Source organism: Macaca nemestrina, chromosome 7 (assembly GCF_043159975.1).
Source record: "Macaca nemestrina isolate mMacNem1 chromosome 7, mMacNem.hap1, whole genome shotgun sequence".
NCBI classification, from domain to species: domain Eukaryota; kingdom Metazoa; phylum Chordata; class Mammalia; order Primates; family Cercopithecidae; genus Macaca; species Macaca nemestrina.
The window spans coordinates 18,567,924-18,593,791 of NC_092131.1; the positions used below are offsets into that span (position 1 = coordinate 18,567,924).

Genomic DNA, 25,868 nt, shown 5'->3' on the forward strand with positions numbered 1-25,868 from the left:
GGGCTCTTAAGAAGAATCTGAGGTGTTTGTTGAATGATGGGTTTTGAAATGTGTGTGAAGCTCCAGCATAAACGTCCCAAGTCAGGGTTCTGGTTCTTAAGCAGGAGCCGCGAGTTCACCATCGATGACCTCAGTTCCCATCTCCTAGTGGGCCTCCGTGGGTGCAGACACCAGCACCCAGCCTGTGTGATCCGTCCTGGTGCGGGCCAGGCCCTCTTCTCGTCCGCTCCAGATCCGCCAGGCTCAGTGTAAGTTTTCTAGCACAACTTCATAAAATGAATTCTCATTTCATAAGCAAATACAGTGTGAGTCATGCTTTGGCCACATAGAATTAAGAAGGAAGAAAAAACACTATTTATTTGGTTGGTACTTTTTTTTTTTTTTTTTTAAGAAATTACACTGTATTCCAGATTTGTCCCCAGATCACTGTCAGCTTCCTCTCCTGTGGGTGTATGTTTTTAAAGGACGTCGTCTATTACAGGTCAGGATCCCGCTCCACCAGGCACTTCGGTGTGTATTTTCTCACTTAACTCCCAGCTCTGTGCAGAAGGTTTGGGAGACACCAGTGCTGAAGCCAAGTCTTATGGGGACAGACGGGGAGGAGCCGGGTTGAACGCCCAGGTTTTCTCTGGTTTCCAAGCCCATACACTGCTTTATCCTTAGTTTTGGGCCCAGTTTTCAGAACACATCCAGAATCATCCATTTGCCCAGCGAACCGACATAAGGTAGCAAATGAATGGCCCAGATGTTGAATGTATTTCATCCTTTGTTTCCTTGATTTCTAAAAACAGCCCTTAGGTATTTTTATCAGGATTTTTAAAAAGCACCCCTTGTTGTATACGTTCTCTTTTTTCTATATGATCTCCTGCCCCGCCTCTACCATAGTCAGAAATCTCACGTCTCAACAAACATCTCTCTCCTGTCTTCACCGCAGCCTCTTTCCCCTTCAAACTGGACATTTTGGATTTTCCCTGCTAACCTTACCGCCCCTCCCTGGGCTCCAGCTCAGCAGGAAGAAATGTCGTCAGCAGAGGCTGCAAACCCAAGCCTGTCCCTTTTCAGTGGTATTTTTACTACGAGCTGAACTACTTCAGCATCGTGTAAACACGCTGGAGTGTGTTAACAGCTGCCTCTCTTTTAAAGTTGAACCAGCTCAGAACTAAAAGGGGAACTGCTTTCAGGTTCTGTTCAAGTTTGCATGTGACAGCATCAAAGCTATTTTTAGCAGAGTGATCGCCGGCAAGAAGCTGGAAACGGCTGCTTTCAACTATCAACAGTGGAAAGAAGGGATCATATGCACTGTTGCAGCTCTTGAGTCCGTTTATATGGGAGACACAGGGGTGTGTACATTTCTTCTTCAAAGTTACAAGGCGTCTTGTCCCCCATCACCTTGGCAGAGACAGGGTAGTGTGAATTTAGCGCTTGCTTGCCTGGGCTCCAAGTTAAAGTAGATACACTGATTAATAGTGAATTATAGGACCGTCCTCAATGTCTGTTCTGAAAAGAAGGCGAGGTATAGATGCTCAGAAACATCCACTAAACTTTTGAAGTGTTCGAATTGTTTCTTCAGTTTTCCTTTTCTTTTCCAAACTCAAGAGACAGCAGGAAACGGGAGGTGGTTATGTAAGCATCATGGCAATGAAGAGAGCATGAGTCCCTTACTAGCCATGCGACCCTCATTAAGTGACTTTGCCTTTCTGAATTAAGTGTTCTTAGCTGCAAAACGAAGATCATAATACCAGCCCTGTATACTTTATAGGACTAGTGTTGTTTTTTTTTTGTTTTTTTTTTAAGCAGATGTTTGTTGAACACCTATTCCATGCCAGCTACTGGGGACATAAGCCGAATCGGATCGTCAGTGTCTTCAGAGAGCTCACAGTCTAGCTCCATGAATAAATAACTTATAACACGGTGTGTTGCCTGGAAAGGAGACAGCATAAGACAGATAGGATCTGCTCTGAGCATGGACGGAGGCAGGAAGGAGACAGGAGGAGCAGTATTTTCAAGACTGCATAGAAGTTTGCAAAGAAAACAAGGGAGTGAGGGACATTCCAAGCAGGGGCAATTGAGTAGCAATGACAGAGGTCAGAGGCACTCTGGTGTCTCCAAGGGACCATGAGTAACCTGGTATTGTCAGAGCAAAAAAAAACCTACAAGACAAGGGATGGCAGGAGAAGCTGGAGCAAGTGGAGCCAATTGTTTAGTGCTAAAGAACTTGGAAGTGGCACAGGTCACAGGGAGCCAGGAGTCCTTTTGAGCACACGATTGACGGGATTATACACAAATTAAAGTGGAATCATTGCTAGCAAAAGTCCCTGCATCTGTATATATGAAGTGGTAACAGTTTAGTGCAAGCAAAGGATGCCCTACACATAAAGTGTCCTCCCTGGAAAGGCTAAGCTGTGGAGCAGTACTGAAACTTGGTGGCCTGTGACTCCTTTTAACATTGCCTTTAAAGAGGGTGGAGGTAGGTAGAGAAGAGCAGGTGAAAGGGAGAGAAGTAGCATACTTTCTCAGACCCGATTGGTACTGGGCTCTGCAGATGGCTTTGGAGGGTAAGTCACATCCTTCAGGAGCTTTCAGGCCAGGTAGCAGTGACGAGGAAGGCGCGAGCCTTGGCAGCAGTGTGTGGCCTGTGTGTGGTCAGGGGACTTACAAAGGTGAGCCCAATGTCCCAGCACCAAGAAGCACAGCCCATGCACAGCCACGAGTCAACTTCCTCCAAAGGTTGCAGGAGGCTGAGGTTTTTCGGGTTATGTTTTTTTTTTTTTTTTTTTTTTGAGACGGAGTCTCGCGCTGTCGCCCAGGCAGTGGCGCAATCTCGGCTCACTGCAAGCTCCGCCTCCCAGGTTCACGCCATTCTCCTGCCTCAGCCTCCTGAGTAGCTGGGACTACAGGCGCCAGCCACCGTGCCCGGCTAATTTTTTGTATTTTTAGTAGAGACGGGGTTTCACCGTGGTCTCGATCTCCTGACCTTGTGATCCGCCCACCTCGGCCTCCCAAAGTGCTGGGATTACAGGCGTGAGCCACCGCGCCCGGCCTTCGGGTTATGTTTAAAGCTTCAGTTGTGTGGTCCTTCTTATACGCCACAGAAATTGAAAGAAGAGGGAAGCACAGAACAAAACAAAGTAAAACAAAGCAAAACCCTGAGAATTCATACTTACCTGTACACACCCAGAAAGAAGGGTGCTGAGAAGGCACAGTGTGCTACCACATTTTGTAAAGCTTGATGGACACACCCTCATAGTTACGTAACTATGGACAAGAAGTGACATTACTTTTTTGAAACTGTGTTCTCTTTTAATTTAATGCTGTCATGGAAATTTAGCAACATTATTTGCCTCAGTTTACTTCCAGGAGAGGAATAGATGTTTCTATAGTTTTTCTTGAAGAATCGAATGGGTATTAGGTACTAGGTGTGTAAGAATCAGTTTCTTAGGCCCCAGCCCGTGTAATGGTGGAAGAAAAGCACTGTACTTGGCCTTCCCAACCATTTCCTTTTTGGTTTTCCTGAGCTACAGTATGTGGGGAGGGACTGAGAGAGGGACACGTGGGACAGTTTGCTAACAGCAGAGAGTCACAAGCAAGCAAAAGCTTGGTACAAGGAGGTGGCCAGAGGTCACCGGGAAAGGAGGGAGTAGACAGGGCACCTCTGAGGTTGGGCCAGGCCTTTTTGCTCATTTGCAAGTATCAGGACAAAGACATGGTTGAGGCGCTGATACCCATCACGGTACTTTGTTGCCTTGAGAGACAGAAGAGATTGCTTTTTGGATTTTTTTTTTTTTTTTTTTTTTTGAGATGGAGTCTCACTCTGTCGCCCAGGAGTGCAGTGGCACGGTCTCGGCTCACTGCAACCTCTGCCTCCCAGGTTCAAGCGATTCTCCTACCTCAGCCTCCCAAGTAGCTGGGATTATAGGAGCCTGCCACTGCGCCCGGCTAATTTTTGTATATTTAGTAGAGATGGGGTTTCACCATCTTGACCAGGCTGGTTTTGAACTCCTCACCTCATGATCCACCCGCCTCAGCCTTTCAAAGTGCTGGGATTACAGGCGTGAGCCACTGAGCCCCACCAGATTTTCTTTTTAAGATGGGGTATCACTCTGTCACCCAGTCTGGATCATGGCTCATGGCAGCCTCAAGCTCCTGGGCTCAAGTGATCCTCCCATTTCAGCCTCCTGAGTAGCTGGGACTGCAGGTACATGTCACCACACCTGGCTAATTTTTTTTTTTTCTTTTGTAGAGATGGGATCTCCCTATGTTACCCAAGCTGGTCTCAAACTGCTGGGCTCAAGCAGTATTCCTGCCTCAGTCTCCCAAAATGGTAGGATTACAGGTGTGTCTTACGTTTTAGAAATTTAAAATCACGTTGTCACTTTGAAGCCAACCATAAATGGATCCAATAAACCTTAGGAAAAATGTTTTGTAAAAAATAAACATCTGAGGCTGGGTGCAGTGGCTCACACCTATAATCCTATCACTTTGGAAGGCTCGCCAGGCAGATCACTTGAGGTCAGGAGTTTGAAACCAGCCTGGCCAACCTGGCAAAACCCCATCTCTACTAAAAAAAAATACAAAAAAATTAGCCAGGCCTGGTGGCAGGCACCTATAATCCCAGCTACTTGGAAGGCTGAGGCAAGAGAATCGCTTGAACCCTGGAGGCGGAGGTTGGAGTGAGTTGAGATCGTGCCACTGCACTCCAGCCTGAGCAATAGAGCGAGACTCTGTCTTAGATAAATAAACAAACAAATAAGCAAACAAACATCTGCACTATTACATACAACTTTAGCATTTGAGTGCCTGGATTAGTTCTTCCTGATACAGCATTTATATCGAGGTGTCCCTTCTATGTCATCAGCTTTCCAAAATCAGTGTTTATGTCTCTCATCTTTGTGGTGGACTGTGGGATGGGACTAGCTCTCAAAGGGAGGAAATGAATAATCAAGGGAAATCACAATTTTTCCACAAATAGGTTATTTTCTTGTCTGTGACTGGTTTTCAGCATCATAGGAAGTACCAGGAGCCAGACTGTCAAAAACTTGGATTAAAATACATACATTTCTTGGCTGGGCACGGTGGCTCACACCTGTAATCCCAGCACTTTGGGAGGCCGAGGAGGGCGGATCACCTGAGGTCAGGAGTTCGAGACCAGCCTGGCCAACATAGTGAAACCCTGTCTCTACAAAAATACAAAAATTATCTGGGCATAATGGCAGGTGCCTGTAATCCCAACTACTAGGGAGGCTGAGGCAGGGGAATCGCTTGAACCCTGGAGGTGGAGGTTGCAGTGAGCCGAGATTGTGCCATTGCACTCCAGCCTGGGTGACAGAGTGAGACTCCATCTCCAAAAAAAAAAAAAAAAAAAAGTACATTTCTTGATCTCTAAAATCCTGAAAGATAAACAGGTCACAGTGACTTTTGTCTTTATTAGTGAGGTACTTCCGCTGAATGTTGTATCAGTTCATGGAGTAATGAGGGGGTTGTGTTACTCACATTAGATAAGGGCAGGGTGTGGTTGTTGGTCACCACCTCAAAATGATACTGCTGTGCTGGGACAAAAGATGTAGGTGTGGCCAGCCTTCTTGCTTCCTTGTGATTCCCTTCAAGGTGAAATGATGTTTTTACCCACCATATGTTTGCTCTTGATGGAGGGGATTTTAGGTAAGGTTTGGCCACTGTCTTTGGATCAAGCACTCTAGCCACACTAACATTGTCTAGTCCTCAGCTGGTTCCACCTGTCGTACTGGAGCCCTTTGTCCCATTGTCAAGACCTCCGTGAAGCTACTGCCAAAGGAAGGAGGGAGTGGCTGGGCCTCCTTAGTCTCAGAGTCCCTCCAGTCCAGACTCAGCCACCTGGTCCCTCTCCGAGGTCAGCATGGCCAGAGTGGGAGGTGTAGAAGGTATCCCAGGGCCATCTTCTATCATCTTCATCTCCGAGGCAAGCTGCTTCTTGAGGGACTTGGCTTTCATATTTGGGGATCAGTGAGGCTGAGATGGAGAGATTCCATGGGATAGAGCAAAGCCTCCAGGTTTCAGCTCCTCAGGAGTGCATCAAAGAGAAGATATCGAAGGGCTGCTGTATTAGTCTGTACTCATGCTGCTAATAAAGACATTCAAGACTGGGTAATTTGTAAAGGAAAGAGGTTTAATGGATTCACAGCTCCACATGGCTGGTGAGGCCTCACAATCATGGCAGAAGGGAAAGGAGAAACAAAGGCACGTCTTACATGGTGGCAGGCAAGAGAGTTGTGCATGGGAACACCCATTTATAAAACCATTGAATTTTGTGAGACGTATTCACTACCTTGAGAATAGTATGGGGGAAGCCGCTCCCATGATTCAAATCTCTCCACCTGGCCCCACCCTTGACACTTGGGGATTATTACAATTCAAGGTGAGACTTGGGTAGGGACACAGCCAAACCATATCAGCTACTTTCTAGGCTGTGATCATAGCAGCACTTATTGAGCACATACTGGGTGTGAGCACCCGGAAGGTAGATGTCACCTTTGGAGGATCTATAGTTTTTTGCGGGAGGCAGCTGGAGAACTGGCAGGACAGTTGGCATTAAAGTCCCACAGCAGCACTTTCAGGGCTCAGAGAAGATTCATTAGAGGGTCAAGAAATGAGCATGGGCCTCATGGAAGAGATTATCAGTGTATTCTACCCAACAAGAAGGGCATTGTCCAGAAGATTCTAGTGTCTGGTTTTATTCTTGGCATAGTAACCAAAGCATCCAAAGGCAGCTGCAGGGGTTTCTCTGTACATCTCAGAATCCTTGAGCTAATTTGCCATCCATGTCCCTGCCTCTTGGAGGACAGGATGGTAACTGTCACAGGGTCCTCATAGCAATGTAAAAACATGTTTATTCAGTGAATGGATGAGTGAGAGAAAAGAGAGTGGGGAAACCAGCCGTTATTTCTAGAGCCTGGCAGTGGAGCAGCAGAGGTATCACCTGCCTTATGTACTGTCTGACCAGCCATTAGGAAATGTCTGTTTGTCTGTCATCTGTCTGTTATTTATTTATTAAATTGTGGTAAAAGACACATGAAATGAAATAAAATGTACCATCCAGACTTTTTTTTTTTTTTTTTTTTTGAGATGGAGTCTCGTTCTGTGGCCCAGGCTGGAGTGCAGTGGCGCCATCCAGCCATTTTTAAAGTTTACAGTTCGGTGGCATTAAAGAGATTCAGTTGCTGTGCAGCCAGCACTGCCCTCATCTACAGGATTTATTTTCATCTTCCAAAACTGAAACCTGTACTCATTAAACAACCACTCCCCCCATTCCCCTCCACCTAGTTCCTGGCAACCACCATTCTCTTTCTATCTATGAATTTAATGACTCTAGATACCTTATATAAGTGGAATCATACAGTGTTTGTCTTTTTTGTGACTGGCTTATTGCATTTACCATAATGTCCCCAAGGTTCATGTTATGACGTATGTGAGCGTCTCCTTCCTTTTAAAGGCTGAATAATAATATTCTCTCTTTTTGTCTATCCATGCATCCGTTGAGGGACAGTTAGGTTGATTCTTCCTCTTGGCTATTGTGAATAATGTTTCTTTTTTTCTTCTCGTTGTTTTGTTCTTTTAGAGACATGTTCTCTCACTGTCACCCAGGCCAGAGTGCAGTAGTGTGATTATAGCTCACTGTAACCTTGAACTCCTGGGCTTAAGCCATCCTCCTGCCTCAGGTTCCCAAGTAGCTGGGACTGCAGGTGTGTGCCACCATACCCGGTGACTAAAAAAAAAAATTTTTTTTTTTGTAGAATCAGGGTCTTTCTAGGTAGCCCTGGCTGGTCTCGAACCCCTAGCCTCAAGCAATTCTCCTGCCTTGGCCTCCCAAAATGCTGGGATTATAGGCGTGAGCCACTGCACCCGGATGTGAATAATGTTTCTATAAGCATGGGTGTACAAGTATCTTTTAAATCCCTGCTTTCCGTTCTTTTGGGTATATATCCAGAGTCGGAACTGTTAGATTTTATGGCATTCTATGTTTAATTGTTTTAGGAACCGCCATACTGTTTTTTACAATGGCTGCACCCTTTTAAGGGGATGTCTGTTGAGCTGGCTCTGTGGCATTAGTCTGGGGAATGTCTTATATAGTTACTTAGCTTTTCCTTTTACTTGCCTTTCCTCTGTTAGTTTTGAAAATGCTATTCTCCTTCCTGTGACTCCACTTATGTTTGAATTGTATTGCTTAATATCTGGCCCTTTGGACAGGTTTGGGATAACAAAGGCTGTGGATAGACTCATCCACACTAGCACAGCAGGCCGGAATTCTGAAGCTGTTTCTCCTCTCCTCCAGCCCCTTTAGAAATGTTGAGTTTAGGCTGGGTGTGGTGGCTCACGTCTGTAATCCCACCACTTTGGGGGGCCAAGGCAGGTGGATGACCTGAGGTCAGGGGTTGGAGACCAGTCTGACCAACATGCCAAAACCCTGTCTCTACTAAAAAATACAAAAATTAGCTGGGCATGGCGGCAGGCACCTGTAATCCCAGCTACTTGGGAGGCTGAGGCAGGAGAATCATTTGAACCCAGGAGGTGGAGGTTGCAGGGAGCCAAAATCGTGCCCTTACACTCCAGTCTAGGCGACAGAGGGAGACTTCTTTGAGAAATGTTGAGTTTGTCCCTGGGGCCTCTGGGCAGATGTCCTCTGGGGAAGTCCCAAGCTGCTGCCTCAGAGATGAAGCTAGAACCAAACTGGCCCTACTAGACTGGGAGCTCCTGGCCCAGCTGCTCTGCCTCCCTCAACTCCACCATTCTAATTGTGATTAGTAGGCTCATTTGCATCTAAAAGGAGTAGTTTTCTTATCAACACCATTGAGTGGAGAACCCGTGTGCTCCATTTATATAGAGTGGCCCATTTAAATCAGAGCCTATTAAGCAGTAAAAGTAAATGTGGGTGTTTTACAAATGCAAATATATCATGCAAATAATGTACTTTATACTGAATGATGCCTTGGTTTTCATATGTAAAATTAGAAACTGTGTAGCACAAAGATAATGATAAACACCTTTGCATCTGTTCATGAGATGTATCATAAGCTGTATGCATCGAAAATTGTAGCCGTGGTTTTAAGCAGAGTTTTTTCAGTATGTACTCAAACTTGCATCCCATATTATAAAAAACATACATGTATTCATCTAGTTATTTATCTGTTCCTAAGGAATCAAGAAATCTCAGGAAAGAGGAATCCAAATGACCTTATCTATTACTTACTATTAATGATGAGATTTATAATTTTCTTTCCATTTTTAAAGATTGTTGAGTTTTTATTTGAGATGATGATAGTAGAAGAAGATGTGTTACTATAGGCTAGTTTCTTTGTGAGAGACTTAATTGTGTATAAGAGATGTTTTAAAAATCTTGGCCGGGCATGGTGGCTCATTTCTGTAATCCCAGTATTTTGGGAGGCTGAGGCAGGAGGAACTCTTGAGCCTAGGAGTTCAAGACAAGCCTGGGCAACATAGCCAGACCCCATCTCTACAAAAAAAAAAAAAAGCAAAAATTAGCCAGGCATGGTGGCATGCACCTGTAGTCCCAGCTACTCAGGAGACTGAGGTGGGAGGATTGCTTGAGCCTGGGAGGTTGAGGCTGCAGTAAGCTGTGATTGTGCCACTGCACCCCAGCCTGGGTGACAGAGTGACACAGTGAGACCCTGCCTCAAAAAAAAAAAAAAAAAAGAAAAAGAAAAAAATCTAGTGTTTGAGATCATTCTGTGTGGGAGGTGCAGGTAGCATTCCCACTGTTTTTCAGAATCACTTAGAATAATGACAGCCATCCTCCACGTGTTGTGAACTTGGCCAGGTTCTAAGAGAGGAGTCACTGGTAGCCTCTGCTCACGTGACGTCTGCCATGGTAAGGTGAGACACACATACCTGTGGGTTAAAGGTATAAAGCATTAGAATGGGAAAACACTGCAGAGTGCAATTAATTCCCAGATGAGCTGCACAGAAGGTATCTGCCAGAAGGATTCAGAGAAGGGAGAGGTTGCAGGGTGAGAGTGACCAGGTAAGGTGTCCTGGGTACCTGGGATTCGAGTTGAACTTCAAAGGATGAATAAGCTGTGACAGGTGCCGAGAACACGGGTCTAGGGCATTTCAGGCAGCAGAGGGAGAGACTGGGTTTGCATGGGCCCGAGAAGCCTCTGGGGCACGGGTGTTCTGGAGACCTGTGCCAGGTGGCATATTGAGGGCAGGAGGGACATGCTGGGAAGGAACAGGAGGGCTTCTGAGGGGCACCGGTACCGATCGGCTCTCACCCTGCCCTGTAAGCATTTGTTACAGGAACGGCGTCCCGATCCTGACTCCAAGAGAGGATTCTTGAATCTCACACAAGAAAGAATTCAAGGCAATTCCATAGAGTAAAGTGTAAGCAACTTCATTAATAAAGTAAAGGAACAACATGATGGCTACTTCATATACAGAGCAGTCTCGAGGGCTGCTGGCTGCCTGTTTTTATGGTTATTTCTTGATGATATGCTGAACAAGAGGTGGATTATTCATGCCTCCCCTTTCTAGACCATATAGGGTAACTTCCTGACGTTGCCATGGCATTTGTAAACTGTCATGGCGCTGTGGGAGTGTCGCAGTGAGGACGACCAGAGGTCACTTTCATTGCCATCTTGGTTTGGTGGGTTTCAGCTGGCTTTAATGCAACCTGTTTTATCAGCAAGGTCTTTATGGCCTGCATCTTGTGCCGACCTCTTGTCTCATCCTGTGACTCAGAATGCCTTCACCATCTGTGTAGGCGGCCCAGCAGGTCTCAGCCTCATTTTACCCAGCCCCTATTCGTGATGGAGTTGCTGTGGTTCAGATGCCTCTGGCACATTCACATTTCTGTAGCCACCAAACTCTTCGAATGCAGACGCACGTGGAAACTCGGTGTATGAGACACATGAAAAATGAAGGGCTTTGTTGACATTGATACCAGTCCCCCACCCGCGATGGCACTCTGGACACCTCTCCAAGTTGGCAGACCCTGGGGACTGTGCCTGAAGATGCTGTGCTTTGAGAAGGCTGCTGAGGTGTCAGGCAGGGCCGCCTGCTGTGGGGAGGGAGGCTGGAGGCAGAGAGGCCTGTTAGGATTCAGGAGAGGGCGTCTTAACTTGAGCTGACCCCAGTCCTGGGAGTAGAAGCAGAAAGGAAAGGAAAGTGCAGGAGCCCTTGGGAAGAACGCGTGGGCCCCGACGGGGACTGGAGGCAGGGACGTAGCTGAGGGGAAGGTGTCAGAGCCTCCAGAATTTTGAACTAGAGCATTTGCCAGATGATAACCAAAGGCTGGGTCGGTTTTTTTCTTGTTTTTGTTCTTTGAGGAATGCTGAATTAAAGGATAAACTTTACTTCCCTCAACAGACATTTGTGCCCGCCAGGTTCCAAGCACTGCAGTAGGTATCAGGGATGCAGGAAAAGACAGCCACAGGTGTGGAAGGGAGATAGCCACCGTCTGGGGCAACTTGTGCTTTCCCCCGCCCCATTCATGTTGACGTCCTAACTCCCAGTTCCTCAGAATGTGCCCTTCCTTCTAATGTGCCCATATTTCCAATAAGGTCCTTGCAGGATATCATTAGTTAAGATGAGGTCACACTGGAGCGGGGTGGACCCCCGACTCAATGTGATGATGTCTCCCCCATAGCTCTCTGAAGGAACCAGCCCTGTGACCCCTTGGTCTTGGAATTCTGCCCTCCAGGACTGTGAGAGGAGGAATTTCTGTGGCTTAAACCCCCCAGTCTGTGGCACTTGGTTATGGCAACCCCAGCAAACGAATACAGACACTGATAAATCCTGGGCAGCATGGAGAGCGTGCCCTGGGAGCTGGCAAGCAAGGCAGAGCGGGGAAGCTGCCTTCTGGTTTGAGCAGATACGGGGCAGCCAAAAGCTGCTCCGTGCAGCGCCCGCTGGAGATACCCTCCAGCATCTGGAAACGAAATCAGCCGGCGGTGGGGAAGTGGCAAACCCGACCTTTCCACGAACTCTCCTAGGAAAAGAGCATGAGAAGAAAAAGAGGAGAGGGCTAGAACTCTAGGAACGCTCTGATGGTGGGGCCGAGCCTGGGAAGAGAGCTAGCCAACTGTCCAGAAAGAAGAGTGGGAGGAGCGGAACCCGGACTAGGAGGGTGTTCTGTAGCTAATGGTGGAAAGGACTTTTGAGAGATATTGTCAAAAATGTATAACCCAGAAAGAGGCCTCGTTATGTGAGTGCACCCGGGAGGTCATGCGGTGCAGAGGGGAGAGAGGCTGGAGGGACGTCAAGGGCAGTGACCCCTAGTCTTAGTCTGTTTGTGCTGCTGTCACAAACTGGGTAATTTACAAACAATAGAAATGTGTCTCGCAATGATGGAGGCTGGAAAGTCTAAGATCAAGGCTGCGGTAGGTTCATTGTCTGGTGAGTGCTGCTTGCAAGATGGGGCCTTGAATGCTGTACCCTCCAGAGGAGAGGAGCCCTGTGTCTTCACATGGCAGAAGGCAGCAAAGGGGGGTGACTCCCTCCTTTAAGCCTCTTTATATGGGCATCTAATCCCATCCATGAGGAAGGAGCCCTCCTGGCCTAATCACCTTTTAAAGGCCCTACCTCTTAACACTGTTACATTGGCAACACATGAATTTTGGAGGGACACATGCAAACCATAACACCTGGGGAATTGGGGGACCCAGGTGACCCCTGGCAGGAAGAGGATTGTGGTGGTGACATGAGGGAGTGGAGGCTGGGCTGTCGGTCCCAGCTCTTGGGATTTGTGAGTGCAGGAAAGAATAATGGAATCCAGAAGGAGGACTAGGGCACCAGTTTATGTGTGGCAATCGTTAAGATAAGAACTCATCAGTCCTGGGAAGGGGGAGGTGAGTAGAGACAAGGGGTAGTGGAGGGAGGAAAGATACCAGAGGAAAAGAAAGGTAATAGAGATGTTACTTTGGCAAGTAAGAAGATGCACATGCAGGCAGAAATAATGGAGCCAGCAAACGGAGGTGGAAGGAAGGGCACGTCCTTGGTTTAGAAAAGAGGAGGTGGCGGTGCCTGCCGAAAGGTGGAGAGGGAGGTTTGGGACTTCATGAGTGGAGAAATTGAGGCCAGTGTTCCTGGGTTCTCATTTGGGAGCAGTTTTATCCCCCAGTGGACACATGGCAATAACTGGAGACATTTTTGGTTGTCACATCTGATGAGGTGGTGTCACTGGTGTCTAGTGTGGGAGTCCAGGAAGACTGCTGAGCGTCTTACCATCCACAGTGTAGCGTCCCCAGGACAAGAATTATCCAATCCAGAATGTCAGTAATGCTAAGGTTAAGAAATCCTGCTGCAGGTCAATAGCAGTTCGCAAACAATGTTCAAGGAATGAAGTCCCAACTTCATGGCAGGCTTTGGGGAATGTGATGAAACTTCAGTATATTTAAAACAACGCAATAAGGGCCACGGGAAGAGGGCATGAGTGGCCAGCGACAGATCTGCATTGCCGAGGACAGGACCCAAGGGCAGCAAAGCAGAATGGCAGACTTGCAGGGACTGCTGGAAAGGCTGGAGTGGGCCGTCAGCCACCTGGAGTTGTTGTCTACAGAGTTCCACAGGCCCCCTGGGCATGGTGGGGTAGGCAAGAGTGTCAGTGGAGGTGTGGCACCCTCTGTGGAAGCCTTTGATAAGTTGAGGAACAGCATGGTGGCCGAGTTTTTAAAGAACAGTAGGATCCTTGCTGGTGACATGGAGACTCGTGCAGAAAGGGTGTTACGGGGCTTTCCTTCTGATGGCATCTCAAGACCAACAACCCCAAGAGAAGGCATGGCTGCATTTCTGAAACCCATAACAGAAAAGATTCAGAAGTCCACACCTTCCGAGAGAGAAACCGAGGGAGTAACATGTTTAGTCATCTCTCGGCTGTCAGCAAAAGCCTCCCAGCCCTTGACTGCATAACTGTGTCCCCCAAATCCGGTCCTTACGTCAGCGAGATGTGTGATGCTGCCACCTTTTCCACTAACAGTCTTAAAGGGCTACAAACACACGATTTACAGGGTGTGGATTGGGTGAGGTCGTGTGAACATCTGGAGTGAGTTTCAAGCATGCATCAAGGAGCACCACACCACGGGCCTCTTGTGGAGCAGAACGGGTCCTGCAGCGCCCACATCAGCGCTTTCTGTTCTCTCCTGAGGGCCTGACCTTTCTCCATATCCTCCTCCTCCACCTCCTCCAGGGCCCCTCCAATTTTTGAGAATGAAGACACAAAAGAAAAGTCCTCTCCTTCATGCTCAGCTTTATTTGCCCGGCTTTAACCAAGGAGAAGCCTAACCTGGCAGAACCAGGGCTCTGGCACGTCACAGATGACCAGAAGGTCTATACAAGAATCCCAGCCTGCGGGCTCACGGAGGGCAAACTGCATCTCTCCCCAGAAGCCACACTCCAAGTCCCACATCTCCCAAACCTCATCCTTCCCAGACACATGCACCCGTGTTCAAGTTGGAAGGAAGGAAATGGAGAGCAGAGTACCAAGAAGACAGGAATGACCTTGTGATTTCAGAGACTGAGCTGAAACATGCGGCTTACATTTTCAAATGTGAAAAATCAACTCTCCCGATGAAAGGGAAAGTAAACTCCACTCCAGTGGATAACCGTAAGAAGTTTGGTCGGGTGTTTGATAGTGTGATGGGCATTGTGGAATCGACCAACTCCAAGGACATTCAAATCCAGGTAATGGGGAGAGTACCAGCAATTTCCACTAATAAGACCGAAGGTTGCCATACATACCTAACTCGGGGAAGATGTGTCAGACTGTGAGATTGTGAGCATCACATCATCCAAAATGAATATACTTATTCGTCAGGGTGGTAATGACAGAGAATTTCCTGTCCCTGAGCAGTTAGACAGCATGGGATGGATCCAAGTTGGTCAGTGAACCTGCAGAAATGATGGGCTAACCTCCCGAGAGACCCAGCCCGCTCACCTGAGTCCCTCCATCAAACAAGCAGCAGTGAAGAGCTGGAAGTTGCAGTAGCACCTACCGCTGTAGTTTTGGCCTCCAACAACTCCATGCTATAGACACAGCATCATTTCTGGTACGCCGTCGTGGGCATTTGGAAATACTTAACGTTTCTTCACGATTTGCCTTTGCACATGTGATTTTAGTTCCACATGGTGACTTGTGAACATTATGGATTTAAAGAGGAAAAAAAGAAGTCTGTTCGCCTCATATTACGAACATAGTAACTGATAGGTAAAAATACTACACGAATCAGTTTTCCATGTATGTTTAATTGCTTGTTGAAAAAAAGATGTACATGTTTATCTTCTAGACAATTTCAATATGATGTAGTAGTAGTAGTGTGCCCTGAGAAATGTACGATTTTTTTCTTATTATGACCACATGTTCACCTTTGGCAGTGTGGATATGCTGTCAGCAGGAGTACGTATTTCAGCAGCCCACGCTTTTAAAACATGTAAGAACATTCCATATTAAGGACCAAATTCAGTTTCTTGGTCCTTGAAAGACCTATATTCTTTATAGTTACTAAAAACCAAAAGTATAAATTCTAATTCTTCATCTTATATGTTTTTCTATTGTGTCATTTGAAAACTTCTCTACATAACAGATTTTTATGTCAACAGATTGATGGGAGGAAACAATGTTTTTGCTATGTAATACCTCGCAATGTTGCCCAAAAATCAAGCTCAGTGTCTGTTTTCCAATTTTGAGCATGTTAAATATCGGATGCCTTCTAAATGGTGTCTTTAATGTTTTATTATAGTCTAATTTTTTATTTTCTGCCTGCCAGACTTGCTAACCAGTCACAAAAATGAACATGAGAAAAGCCATAGATGTATTACTTCTCCTAAAGCCTAAGGAATTATTTGTTAGTTTGGCTTTCTGCTCTGATTTTGTAGTCTTGATAGTATATGCTTTTCCTTTCCTTTCCTTTCCTTTCCTTTCCCTGTCCCTTTTCCTTTTCCTTTCCTTTTCTTTTCTTTTCTTTTTTTTTTTTTTTTTTTGAGATGGAATTTCGCTCTGTCACCCAGGCTGGAGTACAGTGGCATGATCTCGTCTCACTGCAACCTCTGCCTCCTGGGTTCAAGCGATTCTCATGCCTCAGCCTCCTGAGTAGCTAGGGTTATAGGCGCACACCACCATGACCAACTAATTTTTGTATTTTTAGTACAGACAGGGTTTCGCCATGTTGGTCAGGCTGGTCTCAAACTCCTGGCCTCAAATGATCCGCCCACTTGCGCCTCCCAACTGGGATTACAGGCGTGAGCCACCGCACCCAGCCCCATGTGTTTTTCAATGTTAAGAGAAGTTATGGTAGTCCTTTGTATCTTTTCAGTGCGTAGTGTTGAAAAATCTGTAACTTCTTGGATCACATTTAATGAATTATAATATAATGCTTACGGACCCAGTACAAGTATATATGTACATATATATTGCCTATTATAGCCTTTGGAGTATGTCTTTTCCATTTTTAAAATATCTTCTTTATCGGTATAGTATTTGGATTATTAATACTCACATACCAAGGTTTTGCTATAAAAGTTTTGTTCATATAATGTTGATAGTAAACATCATTTTTCAACTGTAAACTTATTCTGAAATAAAGTAAAATTCTAATTGTTTAAAAGTAAAATAAAATAAGCACAATAGATCTGGTGCCAGAGCAGCTGCCACCTGTCCGATTCTCATGGGTCCTGGTGGTATTGGGCACATAATAACTATGTGCAGGCTGTTAACTTTGAAATCAGTTGAGTCTCCAGTTTCAACATTTGGCTAAGTTTACAGAGCAATTCCATTTCTTACCATGATTGGTATATTGCCCTCCGAGGAATCTTGCCACACTCTCAGTTATAGTGTTTGTGGGCCTAGCTGGTTGTGGTCTGATCACTTCAGTCATGCCTTCTCAGTAACTGTCAGCCTCTGAAATGGGCCACTCTTGGTAGGTTTCTACCTGGTCTCTTTCTGTCTCTTTGGATCTTTGCAGAATTCTGCATGGAGCTTTTTTTTTTTTTTTTTTTTCCTTTGAGATAGGGTCTTGCTCTATTGCCCAGGCTGGAGTGCAGTGGTGCGATTAAGGCTCACTGCAGCTCTAGAACTCCTGGGCTCAAGCGATCCACCCACCTCAGCCTCCTGAGTAGCTGAGACCACAGGCACATGGCACCACACTGGGCTAATTTTGTTTATTTTTTGTAGAATAAAAAAATGTTATATTTTTAATGTTTCCCAGGCTGGTCTCCAACTCCTGGGCTCAAGTGATCCTCCTGCCTGGACTTCCAAAAGTGCTGAGATGACAGGGGTGAGCTAACAGAGTTTTTTTTTTTTTTTTTTTTTTTTTTTTTTAGCATTCTTTAGAGTAAGTGATATCTGTGAAGCTGCTTCTTGGATATTTAGTAACTGTTGCTACTTTAGACTGAGAAACATTTGCAATTAGAACATCTCAAAGAATCCTTAAAGAAAAGAGGAAGAGAAAAGTACAGTTACCTCATCTATCACAGGAATGGAAAAAAAGGGCCAAGTTGGGAGAGTTAAGGATGTCTAGTAGGAAGTGCTGGTGCCCAGCTGACAACGGCCACAATGTTGCTGTGTGGCCTTGAGTGTGTCAGTTAACTCTGAACTGGGGTTTGCTTGCAATCAAGACTACCACTGGGGCCAGGCATGGTGGCTCACACCTGCAATCCCAGCACTTTGGGAGGCCAAGGAAGATGGATCACTTGAGGTCAGGAGTTCAAGACCAGCCTGGCCAATGGCGAAACCGTGTCTCTACTAAAAACACAAAAAGTAGCCAGGCATGGTGATGCGTGTCTGTAATCTCAGCTACTCGGGAGGCTAAGGCAGGAGAATTGCTTGAACCTGGGAGGCAGAGGTTGAAGTGAGCCCAGATCACATCACTGCACTCCAGCCTGAAAGACAGATGTCTCAAAACCAAAAACAACAAGACTATGTCTCAAAACCAAAAACAACAAAAAGAAAAACCACCTCTGGGATTTTTGCAGTCTAGAAAGCATTTTTTTCATACCCACCATCTCATTTTATTCTCACACACTAGATGCTATCATTTGTCCCGGCTTGCAGGCATGGAATTGAGACTTTGACGAGTTAAAAGACTTTCAGTCTGTGTTTTAAACAAACTTCCTGAGTCCAAATCCCGCGCTCTCTCCACTTCACCCTGGATTAGACCCTGTGGCACAGAGATCCCTTTTAATTGCTGGGACACTCAAGCTTATTTGGAAGGTTAGAAGTGTCGAGAGTGTCCCTGAGAATCTGAACTTTCATCTGTGCTCTTAGTGATGCTTCTCGAACAGTGAGTGGTATTTTGTGAAGCTTCCCACACACGTCTCTGTCCAGCCTGCTCTGGTTCCTGGGTTCCAAACGCCAGCGACTGACATCCTTCACCCAAAGAGCCCGTTACAGTGTGGCGTAGGTCACATTTGGTTTTCTATTATTTCCTGGTGATTAATCCCCAGTTATAAGGCAAAACAATGGAATTTCAAGGATTTTTGGGGGGTGATTCTCCCTTTGTTACAACTACCTTGACTGTTTTATTCGTGGGGAAACGCAGTCTGCTGGTAGATGCCACCCATCTGAAGGGATTGCCATCACAGTCCATCTCCAGCGCTAAGAGTATGATGGGACTCTGTGCTCAGTTACTTAAGAGTAGTGGGTAAGCTCTGGCCTCCAGGGGTGCTAAATCAGGATGGGCTGGTCTTGCTACACCCATTTTCTCCCCCTACCCCATCCCTGTTGGTTTGGGCTTTCTGCTTTTTTGTGTGCTGTGGACCATTCTGGCAGAGAGCTGACCACAGGGGGCATTCAGATATTCTTCCTTTCTTCCCACCCCACACACTTTAGGCTTTCATTCACTTTTTCAGAGTCCTTCTTACCATCTCTATCTCTCCATTCTTTCTTCCTCCTCCCCCTTCCTTCTTCCCTCCTTACTCCTCTCCCTCCTCCCCTCCCTACTCATCTCTTTATACATTAACAAAAATGTTTTAAGTTGAAGTACACAGATCACTTGAGCCCAGGTGTTTGGGACCAGCCTGGGCAACATAGTGAGATCCTGTCCTGGAAAAAAAAAAAACAAAAACAACTTAGCCAGGCATAGTGGTGTGACCCTGTAGTCCCAACTACTCTGGGGGCTGAGGCAGGAGGATCGTTTGAGTCCAGGAGGTGGAGGCTGCAGTGAACCGAGATTTTGCCGCTACACTCCAGCCTGTGTGACAGAGCAAGACCCCACTGCAAAAAGAAAAACAAAAAAAAATTGTGGTAGAATACATATAATTTACCATCTTAACTATTTTATAAGTGTGCATTCTGTAATGTTAAGTGCATTTACATCATTGTACAACCAACCTCCGGAACTCTTTTCATCTTGTAAAACTGAACCTCTGTACCAATTAAACTCCTTACTCCTCCTTCCCCGAGTCTCTAGCAACCGCCATTCCATTTTCTGTGTCTGTGAATTTGACTACTCTAGATACCTCTTCTATGTGGAATCAGACAGTATTTGTTTATTTATTCTGACTTATTTCACTTAGCTTGCTTTCAAGGTTCATTCGTGTTATAGCATCCTTTTCTCTCTCTTTTTTTTTTGTTTTGAGACGGAGTCTCGCTCTGTCACCCAGGCTGGAGTGTAGTGGTGCGATCTTGGCTTATTGCAACCTCCGCCTTCTGGGTTCAAGCAATTCTCCTACCTTAGCCTCCTGAGGAGCTGGGATTACAGGCATGCGCCACCACGCCTGGCTAATTTTTGTGTTTTTAGTAGAGATGGAGTTTCACCATGTTGGTCAGGCTGGTCTCGAACTCCTGACCTCGTGATCTGCCTACCTTGGCCTCCCAAAGTGCTGGGATTATAGGCGTGAGCCAGTGACGCCTGGCTCTCTTCTCTCTTTTAGAGGTCCTAGTTCACATTTGACAGGCGAGATCTTAGAAAACAGTCCTTTTCTTAATTTATTTCTCGCTGAGAGCCACAGAAAGTTCAGCTGGTGAATACAGGTGTGGGTCTTGATGGAGCCTCCCGGGGTCTCTGTTTATCATCCAGCTGGTTCTCACAATGGTTAAGGTTCCTGGGTGTAGAGAGAACACATGATGGATCACGTCATCTTGCTAAGAGCCACCCTCGGGCTGTCCGACCTGTTGACTCAGGGTATCCCTTTGGGAGCTGGAGGTAGTGCAGCTCAGAGTGCAGGGTCCGGGAATGACTGAGGGCTGAGTCTCTGGCAGCCGCTGGGTATGCTGTTCAGGATGGTATCACTCACCTCTTGGGATTTGCAGGCTCAGCGCTGCTCTTGACGGTCAGCCGGATCAATGTTCTCAAATGCCAGGTCGCACTCCACCTTGCTGGCTGGCAAGGTCCTCTTAACCTACTGGTCTGCTTTCTTTGTTGCAAAGTTGGTCTGGCTTATACTGCCGAAGGTCATGGGATTTTTGTTAGCGTGTTATTGAAATGAGACATTTGTGGCACCGGCGTTGTATTGTTTCTGCTAATGGGAGCCTGCGTGTCTTTCACATATGGTTAGCCTGATTGCTTTTTCTAGCCTGGGACTTTGCCTTAGAGAGAGTCCTAGCAAAATACCATGCACAGCCTTCTTCCATGGGGAAGGATGACTAAGAGTTTAGTGCTGGAAGAGCAGAAGAGGAAGGCTGGAAGAGTAGAAATGAAATTGGAGCTGTTGCTGTGTGTGTTTCTATGGTACAGTGGGCAAGCCCTAGTCCTTCTTGGGTTGATCATGACTAACTTGTCATACCGTGCCTTGGGCAAGTCCTTTTGCCTCTCAGGACCTCTGTCTGTCTCCCTATAGAACAGGGAAGGTGGACAGGTATGGTACCTCACACCACCAGTGCTTTGGGAGGATGAGGCAAGAGGATCACTGGAGGCTAGGAGTTTGAGACCACCCTCAGCAACACAGCAAGATCTCATCTCAATTTTAAAAAAATTAAAAAAAAAAAAGAATGGATGAGTCACGCATGGTGGCTCACCCCTGTAATCCCTGCACTTTGGAAGGCCAAGGCGAGCAGATCACTTGAGGTCAGCAGTTTGAGACCAGCCTGGCCATTGAAATCAGTTGGCAAAACCCCACCTCTATTAACAATACAAAAATTATCTGGGCTTGCTGGCAGGTGCCTGTAATCCCAGCTACCCGGGAGGCTGAGGCAGGAGAATCGCTTGAACCTGGGAGGCGGAGGTTGCAGTGAGCCGAGATCGCACCACTGTACTCCAGCCTGGGTGACAGAGCGTGACTCTGTCAAAAAAAACCCCCAAAACCAGGAAGGTGATTTCTGCCCTGCTCACCCTGCAGAATTAGAGGATTCCACGGAAAGGGGTTGATTACTATGCTCAGTAAATGGTAACTTGATCCTATCGTCAAGCAATGCAAACACCATTTTAAGGTGATTAAAACCCACACAGGGTTAGGAAGGGGCCCCCATGGTCATTTCTCGTGGCAGTGATATTTACATGGCTGGCTATGGAGAGCACCCCATTCTTCCCCTGCACCTACCACTCCCACCCTCCCCGCTCTTGAGCTGCCTGAGAATGGGTGGTTTGCAACTTATCCCACAAAGACTTCTATCACTGGTTTTGTCTCTGAATTATTGCGGTTAATAGACATTTATAAGTAATTTCATGTACCATGTGTGGTTTTAACCAACTTTAAGCGTTAAGGGCCAATTATCCAGGGACATCTCCAGATGGAGGGGGGAAAAAATCAAGCTTGTTGCCCTCCCAACCTGCAGCCACTGGAGACGTAAACTTGAGTCTGTCTATAGGCATCACTGGTCTCATTAGATACAGTCAGAGGAGTCTGGAGCCAGGTAAGTATGACATCAGGTTCTTAGAGATCATAAAATAGGGTTTTAAATTTTCCCCTCAAGTCTTTCTCAACACCAAGCACAATTCTCAACAGGGGCTTAATAAATCCTTGGCTCTTCTCACAGTTAGAAGATGTCATTTTGAGGAACCACCCAAAAGAAGTGTATAGATATGGGCCAAGGAGCTTGAAAACTTGGCATTTAGCATGGCAGGAGCTGACTTACCCTGAGCTGGAAAGAGACCATGTGTGAATTCATCAATTACAACAGGGGCCAGGAAAGAGAAGGTGGTCAGCAGTCGAAGTCTCTCTCCACTACTAGAGTACAGATAAGTTCCACAGCACCACAGATTGACCATAGAACTGTCAGTGATTTAAGTACATTAAAAGGATGTTGTAAGAATCTTTAGGTAGATTTCTATCACACAGAGAATTTTCCTTATCTAAACCACTGGATTTATCCGACCTTCATTCCCCATACTGCTCCATGCCTGATGTCTGCTCAGTTTTCAGCCAAATCAAGGTCAGGATAAAGAAGAGATTTGGATGGAAGTAAGCTGGATATTCAGGCTCCTGCAGTAATACTCAATTATTGAATTCTCTAGAAACACCTACTCTGCTATAACGAAGTCCTCAGTTTTAAAATATCTTTATAAATCAGGTGATTCCGTCTTGGCAACAGCCAGCTTGCTGTTCCCTGCTTTGTTATAAAAATAAGATGGTAAAATCCTGAGAGCTTGCTGGGATTGTTAAAAGATAATCTTAAGTGTTTTAATGCACATTATTCTTCATGCAACTTTGAGCCTTAAGTGCCCTGAAACAGAGTAAGATCGGAATCCAGTGGAAGAGCAATCAGCTGGTATCATCATCCTGAGACTCCAGTCTGGTCTGCTGTTACCCTGTGTAGCTCCTGGCCACTCTGTGGTCACAACTGCCTGGCTGAGAATCAGGGCTGCTGGAAATACCATGGCCGAGATGCATGATGCTCATTTAATTTTAGTATAGTGGATCCAAAACAAAATAAAACAAAAGGTTCATTAACATCAAGGTTTATAGTATGTATTTTCTAGCACGTTTGACATGATTTTGATGTGTGATAGTATTTTTGTGCTGTAGCTCATTTCTTCTTCCCTCCTATTCCTCCTCAATCATGTAATGTGTCCCTATACCTGCTGTACTATTTGTACCTCTGGTAATGAAATTCCAGTGGGCAGAATGTGTCATTGGCATTTCTGCTTGGTAACAGTATTGCTGTCCTAGATAACTAGAGATCCTGGTTCACTGGTGGAACATTCACCGTAGAGCCCTTCAGATTCCTCTGTGTGTGCGTGTGTGTGTGTGTGTGTGTGTGTGTGTGTGTGTGTTTCTGCCAAACTTAGAAATGTATTACTCGAACCTATTTTTCTCATATTGAAGGTGATTGATAATGCATTAACCAATATAATTTGTCATGTACTATTTCGGTGAAAGTAATTTATGCTGCCTCTTGGGCTGGATGTAGTAACATTTTTGACTAAGTACTCTGTAACGTTAATCTAAACCAATCCTTGATTTAGAATATAACCTACTTTCCACTCTAAGGACACGTTACTAAGACTGACTGGCTTGGTTATAAAGTTTTCTACTGGCAGTCTTAAAACAGTGAAAATGCTCATCTATAAATGCAGTAAGTGTCTTCGTGATATATTGATCTTTCCTATTGCCTCTCCTGTTACCACACTCTGGGTGGTAACATATCTGCAAAATGTTTTATAGGGTATGGAGTGCAACATTTTAAGCCAAGAAGTTGGAAACAGGATACGAAACAAGAGAAGAGGGGGGAAGGAGGAAGTCGATTAAGGTCATCTCCATATATTGAGGATTTAGTGGTAGAAATGCCGAGAAAGGCAAGTTTGCATTTGTAGCAGGCAGGTGGCACGAGGAAGTGTTGGAAAACCCACTTGGTCTCAGAAAACATGATTAGGAGTTCTTTGTCACATACATTCATGAAATTATGAACAGGTTAGCAAATATTCTTAAGTTATATGCTGTGCCATTAGACCATGTGAATTTGCCATTTTATGTATCGGTCGGTGATTTCAGTGCCCAGGTGTGAGCAGGGTCAAGGTGATAAACAGAATGCTCACACAGGTAGGTTCTGCACTGTGAAATATGAAACCTGTTTACAATAAAGCAGACCTCATGGTTTTCCAGGATGCATTTTCAAAGGGTGTCAGTAATGCATGCTTGGGGAAATGTTTTGAGGGAAGTGTGGGGAGGGGTTGCAGGTGTGTGAGTGCAGATGAACTTGGCCTTATGCTAGTTTCTCTTTTCTTTCAGCACATCAGGTCCACCCATCTGGCCGGGCAGTACCTTCTTCAAGAGAAATGGAGCCCTTCTCCAAGGTAGGTCCCTAGCAACACCCCTTCCTCTCCCTCCCCCTCCCCCTCACCCACCTGCCTTTCATCACTCCTTTGTGCTTGGTGTCAAACCGGAGAGTCTGTCCCGTTTAGGAGTGGCCGCTCTCTGGAGAAGTGTGACTGTTGTGGGTGGGGTTTCTTTATCCAGTTCCCTTTATTTCTTCCTACTCAAGCCTCTTGGTTGCTGTGAATCATGAGTCTGAAACCAGGCCTCTAAGGACTGCTGCTTTGGCCCGCTGTCACTGGTCATATTCTGGAAGTGTTTGGCTTGCTTTGGTGACATTGGAATTACGTGGTAATTAAAATGTGACAGGAATATAAACTGGGCTGATAAAAGCAAACCCCTTTACATGTTTCAAAAACTTGAGCTGCAAAAGGAGGGTTTGGCTATTCTGGCACTTGTATCAGGATGGAGGTGCATGCATTGCTTGCTGTTGCCCAACATCTCCGTGTACCTGGAAGGTTGGCCGTGGTTCATTCTGAGGTTCAGAGTCCAGTCACCCTACATTGGTCCCCACAAGTGTCACCTACAGGGGACACCCTTGCTGTTGTCCAGCCCAACTCAGCTGCCTTGTCCTAGTCCCCAGCCGGTGTGCTCACGGAATTCCAACCACCTTTCATCTCTACTTTTGCCATTAAGTTCCTTTTGAAATGGCCAAAGTTAAGGAGGAATAAATAATTTAAAAAATAGCAAAGAGGTTCATTTTTAATACTTTTAGAAATTACTTTGGGGTTATCGCTATTTTGGATATCGGTTCTGTAAATAAAATGGAATTAGGTGGTTCCCAGGGGCTTTGGAGCTTTCTATCCCTCCTACTTCTGTTGATTGGCTAGGAGTCAGACAGGCCCCGCTGGCCAAATGCAGATGGGTTTGGCTGTGCTAAGAGTGTTTGAACTACACTGGGCTTATGGTGAGGGATTTTAGTGTCTATTGATTGGTTGAGAGCTGTTTAGCCTCTTTCCCTTAAAAGTACAGGCTGAAGGCCGGCCATATGTGTGAAGGAGTAGAAGGTAAGTGTGGTTAAGAAGAGGGACATGTATCTTCAGGTTTCCGTAGTAGCTCGAACCCTTGTGAGAGATGTCATCACATTTTTAGTGCGATTTATAGACCACGCAATTGCATATTGTCATTTTAATAGCCCGTGAAATTGGAAACTTAAGCATTTCTTTGTATTTTTGCTTGGTATAGGTGAAGTGTAGTCAGGCAAGTTTGGTTAAACCTAATTTTAGTAATCATTGTAGATATCCTAAATGTTTAAGAGAGCAAAAGGAAGTCCCTCCACTCTCAAAAATTAACACATAATTTTAAAAAATCTATTCTGTTTTCTCTTCAGATAGTAGAAGTGGAAACTGATTAGGATCAGCCTTTGGGTTCTTTTCAAGTGAGTTTCAAAGTTATGTGCGTCATTTTTCCTCTAGAACTATAGCAGTGACATGAATATCATTCAGGTTTGGATTATTTTGAGAAAAGAGATTTTGTTTTCTTAGAGCCTTTTCTCGTGATTTTTATTCATTCACTTTGGCATTAGGTAAGTTCTTTTTGTTCATTTATGTGGGGCAAAAACATGAGGGAAATATTAATATTGATAAGGTTTCTGAAGTTGAGAGATGTCAGTATGAGATTATCCTGTGGGTGTTGACTTATTTTCTTTTCCTGATAGGGTTACAGATTCCCCCAATTGCTCTAGGCACTGTGAATTAAAC

At 45.6% G+C, this 25,868-nt stretch overlaps 1 protein-coding gene and 1 pseudogene across 10 annotated transcripts in view; both read left to right on the top strand.

Annotated features, from left to right (window-relative positions):
* Nucleotides 1–25,868, top strand: part of LOC105467570 (forkhead box N3) — a 467,055-nt gene that overhangs the window by 318,158 nt on the left and 123,029 nt on the right. For all 10 annotated transcript variants that reach the window (XM_011717274.3, XM_011717279.3, XM_011717280.3 and 7 more), the window contains one exon: nucleotides 24,085–24,149. In XM_011717274.3, coding sequence (XP_011715576.1) covers nucleotides 24,085–24,149 — 65 coding nt within the window. The remainder of the gene's footprint in view (nucleotides 1–24,084; nucleotides 24,150–25,868) is intronic.
* LOC105467568 (adenylyl cyclase-associated protein 2 pseudogene) overlaps nucleotides 11,630–25,868 on the top strand; it is a 112,263-nt pseudogene continuing 98,024 nt past the window's right edge.